Source organism: Meleagris gallopavo, chromosome 14, assembly GCF_000146605.3.
Source record: "Meleagris gallopavo isolate NT-WF06-2002-E0010 breed Aviagen turkey brand Nicholas breeding stock chromosome 14, Turkey_5.1, whole genome shotgun sequence".
NCBI classification, from domain to species: Eukaryota; Metazoa; Chordata; class Aves; order Galliformes; family Phasianidae; genus Meleagris; species Meleagris gallopavo.
In genome coordinates this window covers 13,446,115-13,457,348 of record NC_015024.2, presented here as the reverse complement: position 1 = coordinate 13,457,348, position 11,234 = coordinate 13,446,115, and the positions used below count along the sequence as shown (strand labels likewise).

Below are 11,234 nucleotides of genomic sequence, written 5' to 3'. Positions count from 1 at the left end.
TTTCCTTCCTTTGCTATGTGCAGCTCTCATGAACTTGGAGCTGAGCTGGAATTGCTTTCATTGTCACATGTCTTATTTAATTGTGCAAATTGCTTTCTATTCCAAGGACAAGTTAATGCAGAAATGGAAAGGATTAGAACTGCTGATTGCTGTTTCTTTTAATTTTTGGTTTTAGCATAACAATAGCTACTATTTCAAAAGCAGTCCCTGGCTCTGCCTTGTCACCCTTCCATGCAGGGAAAGTACTGGGGTAGGGCCTGAATCTTCCCTGCCCTCTCCCTCAGGATGGATCCAGTAACCATTACTCAGTGGGGATCGTCTGTAAATCAACTCCATGAACTCTGGGCTGAGGCTTCTTGAGCAAGCCAGCATAAATAGCATGGGTTGGAAGATGCCACCAGGAAGGAACATCCCTGTTCACAGTGAATGTCACAGGATTGGACGTATTTTTTAAGTTTCACATAATAAAAGAAAGAAACCAAGCTTAAAAAAAAAGAAGAAAAAGACAGATTCTTTCAGGTTTGTCTAAAAACAGTGCAACTACTGAGTGTGGCCTTAGAAAAGCAAGCATTAAAATGGACATTATCCCAACAATTTTTAACCACTTTGGAAATTAGTTTTAGCTGTTGAATGAGAGCACAGGCTAGCTTTGTACTTGAATTATTGGTCCGTACTTTGCATGGTTTTGAAGTGTTTCTTTGCTCATTATGGTTTTGTTTCTTCAGCAAATTAAAGAAAATGTTTGGATACTTAAACCCACTCAATCACTGCCATGTGTAGGTAGATGTTTTTCAGGTCATCAGCCAAGACTGAGAGCTTGCCAAGCAAACGGTTTTGCTTCCTGATTTCTGTTAATATATTAAAGGCAAAACCAGGTGGGAAAGTATCACACCCTGTTCTGGTGTTGTGCGTTGCGGTAGGAAGCTGGCGTCATAAAATTATAGTTTTCTTGTGTGGCGTGGGAGTTTTTCACTCATGCTTAATTAAACTGCGGCAGGCTGCACCATTCGGGAAAAGCATTTCTGTTGTGTTGTGGCCGTCGTAACAGCGTGAGAGATCAGCAGCATCAGGCACATGAGGTGCTGGCAGTCCCGTGTGCAGCTCCCAGTAAGGCTGGTGGGAGTTTTCACGCATGGGTTGAGAGCAGTACATGCCATTAGGGTTTAATCTTTTACAGGTGAATGTGCACCAGCCCTGAGTGCAGTTATACGCAAGATGGGTGAAGATAACACTCACTGCTACCAAAGTCCAGGAGGGGCTTTACGTGCAGGGTATCCCCATTCAATTACACTTGGTTTTACAGTAACTAGTTTGGCAAACATGCTGTACATGACTGGTATCCAGATATCACGCTGTAAGTGCTGGAGTAGCTTCATACATGGAAAAAATATGTTCACTTTTGAAGGGATGAGTTGTGTGTTGGATTGAGGGAGCACACTGACATTGTACCAGCACTGTGCAAGACCTCTGTAACTAGGAAAAAGGTGGCTTTCCTCTGTGCTGGGCAGCACGAGCCTGATGAGAATGAATTAATCCTTTGAATATCTCCAATGTAACAGGTGCATCCACCATGAGTCCTTGATGTTTCCCTCTTCTTTTGCATTCCTCCACACTGAGGGCTGAGCGTCTTGCAGTCCCTCATGCATTCCTTCCTCGAGTACCTGACCCCTTTGGAAGTTAGTTGTTTACAAGGGAAATCAAAGCGACTGGCCAAGGGCACTGAGGGGAGGCACACAGCATGCAGGGGACTGGGTGAAGAGCTGAGGTTAGCACTTTGTTCACCATCTGGTCTTCCTCTCACCTATAAGTTATTTGTATGCAGAGTTGGCTTCCCGCACTGATTGGCACTGCAGAAGTCAGGATAATGTCACGGTTGCCCACGAAGCCGTGCCAGCATGAGAGCAAACCTTGCCAGCACAACGGCATTGATTAGTGCAGAGGAACTAGGGCAATCCAATTATAACCACAAATGCCATTGGCTTTCTCAAATTCTTACTCGAATAACTGTGGACTTTCTGCTGTGTTAAGGTGGTCTGGACTATATCAAGAAAAGGGGAGTTCACAAAGCTTAGCTAGTGCAGAGTAAATGGAATTTAATTCTTAAATACTCCATTGTCTATTTACATGTGGGGAAAAATAACGTTTTTTTGGATGCGTAGATGTTAGCCAACCCCTTTGCCTGCCATGATATTACAGTTTGTATTTCATAGTTCTTTTTTTGGAAATTATTACCAAATATCCTAGAAGGAAACTACACATCAAAAATAGCTAAGAAGTTTTCTTATCATTTAAATCTTGTTTGAACATTGAATATTCCTTTGTTCCCTAATATTATGCTTCCTCTAACCTACTCAGCAGGTCAGATAAGGAAACGGGATATTTTTCACCAGCATGACTAAATTAAACTAAAGCTACAAAGACCGTGAGGGCTGTAGCCTGGAGTCTTAGATGGGTTGTTCAGATCTGGCTTTATATTAAATGCAGAAGCGAACAGACTCTTGTGGATGAATCACATTCAATTAGCAACTTCCTATGATGAAATGATTAAAAATTAAGTGGCATCAAAAAAGACTGATTTTGCTCTTACATTTAAATAATGCTATAATTACACACTAATCAGATGGTAAATCTTAATTGTACATGTTCCATATGTTTTATTTGCCTGTTCTCCCTCTTTACTCTGTCGTCTTTGTGTCAGCATGGAATATATTTTCAGGCTGCTTTTATGTTTGGCCTAATTGAATATCAAAAGCAGTATATGTGAAACTTCCTGAATTCTATTCTTTAGCCAGTGGCAGCTGTGCTATTAGATGACCTTTACCATTCCTGTAGCACAGAATAATAAAGGAAGGGGGGGAATTGAAGCCCAGCCATGTTATTGTTAGAGACAGAAATAAATCATATATAATTGCTTCACTATGAAGGCCAAATCCTGCCGTCCTTCATGCCTGAGCTAGAAATACAGGATTTGAACCTTTGTTTCCTGTGGTTTCCTGGCCACCTTGGACGTGCCCAGAATCCTCACACTGTAGTGGCTAATTACCATCATTGGACTTGGGGCAAACGAGTCCAACCACATCCTGGGTCCTACGGTGGTGGCCCCACTGCCTGAAAACCATTGCTTGCAGTGTCATTGGCTTCAGTGAGGTTACCTAAGCCTTTAAAAGTTAACAAAAGCCTTAGATTTCGGACAGCCTGGTGGGTTTCCACGTGGGGCTTCTGCTATGGTTAGCTGTTTAGAACATGTTTGTTTAATGGTTGGTTGAAGTAAATAGGTGTTGTGACATACAATGCATGGATTATCATCTGTATTCGCTCCAGAATGTACTTTATGTTTGTCTGCTTTTTAATCGTAGATCATGAACATAGTCATAAAAAGAACAAGCGGAAACACTGGAGAAAACAATGGGTAGAAAGCAGCTTATTATCTGACACGGAAATGTTGAAACACAGCCTGGAAGTGAATCCGTTTTCTGCAGATAGCAATGAGACAGGGAATGTCAGTGAGAAGAAGAGCCACAGAAGAACAAAGCGGTTCCTCTCCTACCCCCGATTTGTGGAAGTGATGGTGGTGGCTGACAGCAGGATGGTTGCCTACCATGGGGCTAATCTGCAGCACTATGTCCTAACGTTAATGTCAATAGTAAGTATTCAGCTGGGCAGAGAGATTCTCCCACTGTGGCCAAAGGTCTTACTTCGGGCTGAGTTTTTGTGTGATACCACCAGTTTGCCTTAGCTAGGTATGGAGATAATGCCAAGATTAGAGTTAAGCTTGGCTGGGAAACACTATTTGGAGTTACCTACCTTCTCATACCCATTCCATCCCATTTCCTTCCTGCTTTCTGAACCCTGGGCAGCACAAGAAGCATCACTGGCCCTACAATCCACAGATTGAACCCTTCTGTTTATTTAGGCCCATGAGAAATAGCAGCTGAATTTAAAATGTGCTTTGGGGACCATGCCTTCCCAGGGATGGATGCTACTGTGTTACGTGCTTGCCTCAATTCTCTTGCTGTTTAAAAGAGAGAGAGCCTGTGAACACCTTGGTCTTAGCTGTGTTTCTAGGATTGGCTTTCCAGGCTGTAGGGAAGCATTTTTGTAGCTAATGGCAGAAGGATGCTGTTCTCAGACAGGCAGCTCTACAGACACGTAGTTACTGGAGGTGACTATCCAACCTAGTCATGTCACTGCAGGGATTTTCATCCTATTCAATGCACCTGAGAAAATAAGTCATTTATGACAGTCTTGATCAATGGACAGAAGAGCAGCTCAGGAGAAATATCGTTGCAGAGTAGAAAGCATGCATGCGTTGTCTTACGTGCTTCTTGAATAACATTGAATATTTTTTCTTAAAACAGGTGGCTTCCATCTACAAAGACCCAAGCATTGGAAATTTAATTAATATTGTTATTGTGAAGTTGGTTGTGATACATAATGAGCAGGTAATGGAAGTGGTTTTCTTCTCCTTCTGTTTGACAGTGGCATTTGTAGTGAGCCTTTTGCTGAATGACTGAATACCTGCTTTATGTCTGTTGCTTACTAGGATGGTCCTGCAATATCCTACAATGCCCAGACAACTTTAAAAAACTTTTGCCAGTGGCAGCAATCCCAGAACCACCCTGAAGGAAGTCACCTGCAGCACGATACAGCTGTGCTTGTCACCAGGTATGGTGAATAGTCTCACGAAGACCATGGCCAGCCACATGTCTGTGGCTGTTACATAGCTCTAGCTGTGTGAAACATTTAGTTTTCAGTGTGAGTGTAATGACATGCATTTGTTGTGAAAAGCAGTGTAATTATGAGCATAATTGGGATAACATGTCCACCATAGTGGTGGATGACAAGTTCAGGACTGCCTGGGGACTGACCAAGTTTCAAGGTGTGGTGAAACCCTCTGGCTGGGAAGGAGCTGGTTTTGATTTCTGCTGAATGATATGACACAACAGCATGAGGAGGTTTGGTGGATGACCAAGAAGTGCTTATGAATGTTTTTATTATTGTCCTTGTGCCTTAACTCACTGCTTCATTGAAAATTAATATGTCAGGTCTGTTCTGCTTTCAGACAGGATATATGTAGAGCGCATGACAAGTGTGATACTCTGGGTAAGGAAAAAAACCCTTTTCTTTGTAATTTAAAAACAGTGTTAGTTGCTTGTGCTGAACTATGGGCAGTGTTTCTTTTTCTGTTGTAAATCTCTGTGTTCTCTTCTAGGTCTGGCAGAGCTGGGCACTGTCTGTGATCCCTACAGGAGCTGTTCAATTAGCGAAGATAACGGGCTGAGCACTGCTTTCACAATAGCACATGAACTTGGCCATGTGTATGTTTTATGTAAATACATTTACATTTAAATAGCTTAAGATTCATGTTAGCTGAGGCTTGCCAGCCAGGCTAGGACTTGGTACCCACTGAGCCTAATTATTTGAGAGGAGATGAATGTACTTGGGTAGAAGGTGTACTGCCTAGGAAGATTAAGCTGTGATGTGTCTTGGAGGTAGTGGAGTGCTACAGAGTTTATCTGAGAGCTGCAAAACCAACAGATCTGTGTTTTGGGAAGGAGGATTTGACAGTATCACACAAAACTCCTAAGCAGGGAGGAGAGCTAACAAAATACCTTCTTGTCTTGTAATATCTTGTAATATGTTGTTTCTACATGCAAATGTCAGTCGGAACTTCTGCAGCCATGGTGTCTCAGCCATGAGGACAAGCTGGCTTTTCGGCCAAGACTGGGACGTGCTGAGTACCTTGGGGAGGATCCATGCAAGGGATGCAAGCATAGCACAGCAGTTATGCAAAGGGGAGGGATTTACCCAGGACATCTGGCAGCTGGTTGGGATGTATAAATGAGCCTGACCCACCTGCTGAGCCATTTCACTAAGGAAAATCTCACTCTAGTGGGTATGCCCAGCAGAGGTGCTGTCATTCAAGATTCACCTCCTCCAGTGGAAATTCTCTTGACTTTGAGAGTGAGTAATGAGACAATTATTTTAGCTCACATAGTCTTTTACCCCCAGATAGGGCCCTGTTGGGAAGCAGGTTCAGTCCAAAGCCACCTCACGCCTGGTTTGCAGCGGAAGCCTGTAGGTGTGGGATGGATGAGTACTCAAGAAGAAATCGCTCATTGTTTTACACTCCCCTTTTCTGCATGGAGGGCTTCTGCTTCAGATGTTCTATTTTTAACATCAGTAGTATTTGTTTAAATGAGATTTCCTGACAAAGTTCCCCAAGGCTTTGCTTTCCTCACACCTCAGCTGTGGCTAATTCCCTCACTAACATTGCCTCAGTGCTGCTGGGGGGTTAGCAGCACTCCCAAGCAGGAAATGCCTCTTTGCTCTTTTGCAGGGGGCAGAGGCAAGGTGGTTCACTGGAGGTAATCTTAATGGGATATAAACTCCCCGGCCTTCAGGCACAGGATCACACTGGGTCATTTCCCCTTTTCTACTTCAAACAGCAAAGCAGTTTAAGCCATTCTGTCTCCGTCGCATATTTGCAACATTCTTCAAAACATCATGTGCTGCAAACTTCATGCGGGTTCGTGCTGATACTCGATGGCATTTTGTAAACCTGCCACATAAAGCGTAGGAGCCAAGTCTGTCCCCATTGCAGCCCATTTTACAGCCTGCATGGGATGCAGCCCATGTACACGAGGGACTTTGGGCTCTGGTTGCCAGTGGGCTCGAGTCATCCCTCTCTTTTGGGGACTTACATTTGGCTTTTTGGCTCAGTTCCAGAGAACTTGCAATTTTTGTGAAGGTGGTGACCGGGTCTGGACCATCAGCTGGAAAAGAAACCACAGCTGCAGTTGTGTTACTCTGAGCTCCCAAGGGACTTGTCTGGCTGAACATGGGCAGTGGAGAGCTTAGCAGAGTGCTGCAGGCCAGTGCTAGGAATGCAAATGTTCTGAGAGCATTTCAGTTGTGTTTGCTGATGACTATGAATATGTGAATGTTAATACTTTTATTCTGTAATGCCTATTTGCAGGGAATCTATGAAAATCTGTTGGGTTTACTTAGTTCACACTATTGCTTTTCTATGCTGGATACTTGCTCTTTATCTTTTCTTCAATTGAATTTGTCACTGTTGTGTATCTCTTAGATTTAATATGCCACATGATGACAATCATAAGTGCAAAGAAGATGGAGGTAAAAATCAACAGCACGTCATGGCACCAACACTGAACTTCTACACCAATCCCTGGATGTGGTCAAAATGCAGTAGGAAATACATCACTGAGTTTCTGGAGTAAGGCTTTCCCTTTTTTTGGGGTGGGGGTGTTTTTGTGTGTGCCTGTATCCCATGGGGTTCTTCAGTTAACGTAAAATCCTGGTGTGCAGTGTTTGGAGGAAATAAGAGGGATTTGTGTGTGCACACATCCTTTACATAGAACAGGAATGCAGCCCTGGCATCCAGTCCCTGCCAGTTCAGCCTCGTGATAAGCTGGCAAGGACTGGCCTGTCTAAGGGAAGGAATAAGTCTTCCCCCATGGATGTTGCTTTTAAGGAATGTGTGTTCTCCTCTAACCTGAAGAGTGAGTTTTCCAAGCCCTGTGGCCCAGATACGGAGCTACATTTTTAGGAAGCAGATTGAATCTGCCTTTCTGCTCTGGAGGTCAAGCTAATCCCCTGGCACTAGACCATCATGGAGACACTGTTGAAGGAACCCTCGGGTCAGCTTGATGCACAGTGATCACCCACTTTGCCATGATGCCTTCCCATGAGCTGTGATGGGAAGCAGAACAAGACCCACAGTGGTGCCATGGCAAAAAAAAAAAACCTTAGGCTCAATCCTTTGGGTGCTGATCAGTTATTTTTGTTCTAAATCTGTTCTAAGGCTCACTCAGAAACCAAATGCATGTGGTATACGCTCAGACATGCTTTTGTGAGGGTAGCTGGCTGCACTGTGGTAGAAAGTTTTAGCACAACACGAGGAGAGGATGGTGAATGGGGAAGCAGATTCCCATGCTCCTGTGTGAAGCCTGCAAAAGCTGTTCAGCTTGGGAATTCTGGTGCCCATCTGCCCTGAGGCCAGTTCAGATGAACACCAATGGATTGTAGTCTCATCATCTCCTGTTTAACGCCATTTTTCTTCTCTGTGTTGTAGCACTGGCTATGGGGAATGTCTGCTTGATGAGCCTACATCAAGAACTTACGCTTTGCCTCAGCAGCTCCCGGGGCTCATTTATGATGTCAATAAACAATGTGAGTTAATTTTTGGACCCGGATCCCAAGTGTGTCCATATATGGTAAGTGCACTTCTACACTTTGGTCTTTCTGATGTTGCCAGAGCATAATTAGTCTGCCCAGGGTTGGGTGAAGAGGGTAAGGGGCTGATGTGAAGGCTGCTCCCACCAGCTGGTCCTTTGTTTCCCTGGCTGCAGAGATGGGGCTAGCCATGAAGTTACTGTCAAGCTTGTGATTAAGTGATGGATCCTAGGGGGTTAATTTCATGAAGGGTCATCAATCTTGTAGGGCGTGTGGCACATAATAAGAAGAATTTATTCATATTTTGATGTTTTCGATATCTTAAGCAGATGCAGTGTCGGCGACTTTGGTGCATTAACATTGATGGTGCACACAAGGGATGTCGTACCCAGCACACGCCTTGGGCTGACGGAACAGAGTGTGAGCCTGGAAAGGTCTGTAACACCTGGTGGTTTGCATTTCCTGGGGGTCAGGCTAAGTGTATCAATCAAATATCCCAATAATATGATTAAAATGCACTGCACGGCATAACTTTGTTTAAAACAGGTATTCTTTTTGGTATTCTTATTTTCTTAAGTTAATGCCCTTGAGTGAACTCTTGAGCAAAACTTCTGCAAAGTTTCCCAATGCTTTTATTAGAAATTTCCTATGTGATGTGAGTAATTAGTAATTTTGCTTAACATAAATTTGCCAACTGGCTTCTCATCTTGGCAACTTCAGAGTAAAATATAGAACTGGTTGACATTTTCATTGTGGAACAGTTCTGGCAATAATTCATAGAAACTTTCAATTTCCATGTGCAGTGTTAGCTTCCAAGTAGCATTGTGGTTTCTACAATGAGTATTTAGTTTTCAGTTATGCAGATCTCAAGAAAAATAGTTGGAAAAGAATTATTATTTTTTATTGAGATACTTACATTTTTTGAAGAAAACCTCTAACTGTTTCCCTCATTTTTGTCTGAAGAAAAGGTTTTTCCATCCAGCTCTAATAAGAAGCGTGCCATTATTCTAAAAAGCATGCCTTAAAAGTTTGCTTTTGTGACTGTTAATGATGAAGAGTTAGTTTTCATTGCCTAGAAAGACTCAACATCTTAATTCATAGTCCTTGAAGTGTATTTTAATTAAAATGTATCTTAGATGTTATCTTAGATATAATTTTCTATAAAAGCTATGGATCTGAAAAGTCATTTGTTCAACCAACTTGACTGATCTCACTCAAGACAGTGGGCCAAATGTATCAATTTGCGTTCCTTTTTCATGGAAAAGAGCAGTCAATACAACTGTTTTTGTTGCTGAGGTTGTGCATTAGAGATGTGGTTGGAAATCCTACTCCTATGCTATTCTTTGGAGCCAGTGGCTCACCAGTATTTACTGCTTTGATGTAAAATCTCCCCTATTTTAAGAATCAAGGTAAACCTTTTTTATCCAAGGATTTCCTCTGACTTCTTGTGTCCCTTCACTTCTTGAGAAGACCTTGTGTCATCAACTTCTCTGTGTGCGAGGTTGGGCTCTGTTTGCCACTGAAATCTCAGAAATAACGATTTTGTTTTGAAATTCCAAAAACTGGGCTGCAGTCTTCTTCGGACACGTTACCTTCAGAGATGGCCCAGAGTGATGTTCAAGCATCTGCAGTTGAGCACGTTTAGTGTGTGTTCGCTGGGAGGCTGAGTGCATCTGTGTGGATCTTAAAGCCTATGCGCTGGAAAACATTTTACTCCACAAATTTAGCCAATCTGACAAGGCTAGGCGAATTTAGACAAATGTGACCTGAACTTCTTAACTGAGAACCGAAGGGCCTCTTAAGAAAAAACAACACAATCCAATTATGTTTAGGCATTTGAATGTACTCTCAATAAAAGGGCTTTATGGAGTAATTCTTGTATCTTTGTGTTGATCTAATTCAAGCTTAAGGTTTGGATCATCATTAACTCTCTCCTCATAAGTGTTTTCTTGGGCTTGTGAAGTGCCGAGGTGTGATTCTGGAGTGCTTTTCCTTGGAATAAATCACTATTTTGGTACTCTGCTGCGGCCAGGAGCCCCATCAAACTGCTGCTTGCTGACTAATGCCTCGCCTCAAGCCTACATGTTTAAAGTCCATGATATGTGGGTTGGCAGATGGAGAAAATACCATGCCTTTTTTATGGAGATATCTTTGGAAACGAGGTAGCCTGAATAGCTAAGACAAATCTAGCAAAAATAGCTGGGATGGTGATATAATCAGGCTCTAAATTTATTCTTAAATCAGGAGTACTAAAACAACACGAGAGCATTAGCTTATGCATATTTTGCATGTGAGGACACTGAATGTGATACCAGTAACCCAAGCAATGAGCCCAGCCTGGAGTTTGGGTGAATACCATTCATGATGGTTTGCATGTTTTCACAGCACTGATGCATTACGGGTTAGAGATAAATCACTGTGCCACAAAGAAAGAAAACAAAGAGGGTTATAAACTTGGACCTCTATCTCTTGTGGGTTCTGGGGTTGTTTGAAGAATGGTAAAAGAAGAGTAGACGGAGGGTAATCATTTCTGTCTCCTGCCTTATGGGCAGCAGGTAGCGTATGTGTTATGCATGCATGAAGCTTCACAGCACTTGTCTGCCCCCTGCTAATCTATTCAGACGGAGTCAGCCCATGGATGGGAGCTGGATTTGGTGAATTATCTAAGACTCCTGCGAGAAGACAAAGGAAAGGAAAGTCTGTTAGTGTCTCCTGTCCCTGCCATTGCTCTCCTGTTCAACTCTGTGTCCGTTTAAGTTATTTTGAACTTGCTCCAGACAAAAACTCTTTTATTCCCTTCATTGTCTGATCTGTAAGCTCATAGGAGAGAGGGCCCTGGCAGACTTTTTAGTTTTCTGTTGTAATTCAACATAAAATTATTTTTGAAATACAAAAGGCATGAAGGCTGCACAGCCAGACTATTCACAGCGTGGTTCCAAGAAACACCATTGCGTTTCCATAAGATAATCTTGCTGCTTATTTAAAACATCTGCTCTTTTTCTTTCTTTTCTTTTCTTTTTTTTTTTCTTTTTTAT

The 11,234-nt window shown here is 42.7% G+C and overlaps 1 protein-coding gene across 4 annotated transcripts in view; it reads left to right on the top strand.

The window, feature by feature from the left end:
* ADAMTS9 (ADAM metallopeptidase with thrombospondin type 1 motif 9) overlaps positions 1 to 11,234 on the top strand; it is a 65,053-nt gene that overhangs the window by 9,513 nt on the left and 44,306 nt on the right. For 3 of the 4 annotated variants that reach the window (XM_010718675.3, XM_031555613.1, XM_010718676.2), the window contains 8 exons: positions 3,357 to 3,643; positions 4,359 to 4,442; positions 4,544 to 4,665; positions 5,063 to 5,103; positions 5,213 to 5,318; positions 7,094 to 7,240; positions 8,099 to 8,240; positions 8,526 to 8,633. In XM_010718675.3, coding sequence (XP_010716977.1) covers positions 3,357 to 3,643; positions 4,359 to 4,442; positions 4,544 to 4,665; positions 5,063 to 5,103; positions 5,213 to 5,318; positions 7,094 to 7,240; positions 8,099 to 8,240; positions 8,526 to 8,633 — 1,037 coding nt within the window. The remainder of the gene's footprint in view (positions 1 to 3,356; positions 3,644 to 4,358; positions 4,443 to 4,543; positions 4,666 to 5,062; positions 5,104 to 5,212; positions 5,319 to 7,093; positions 7,241 to 8,098; positions 8,241 to 8,525; positions 8,634 to 11,234) is intronic. The other variant, XM_019620186.2, reaches the window with a different exon arrangement.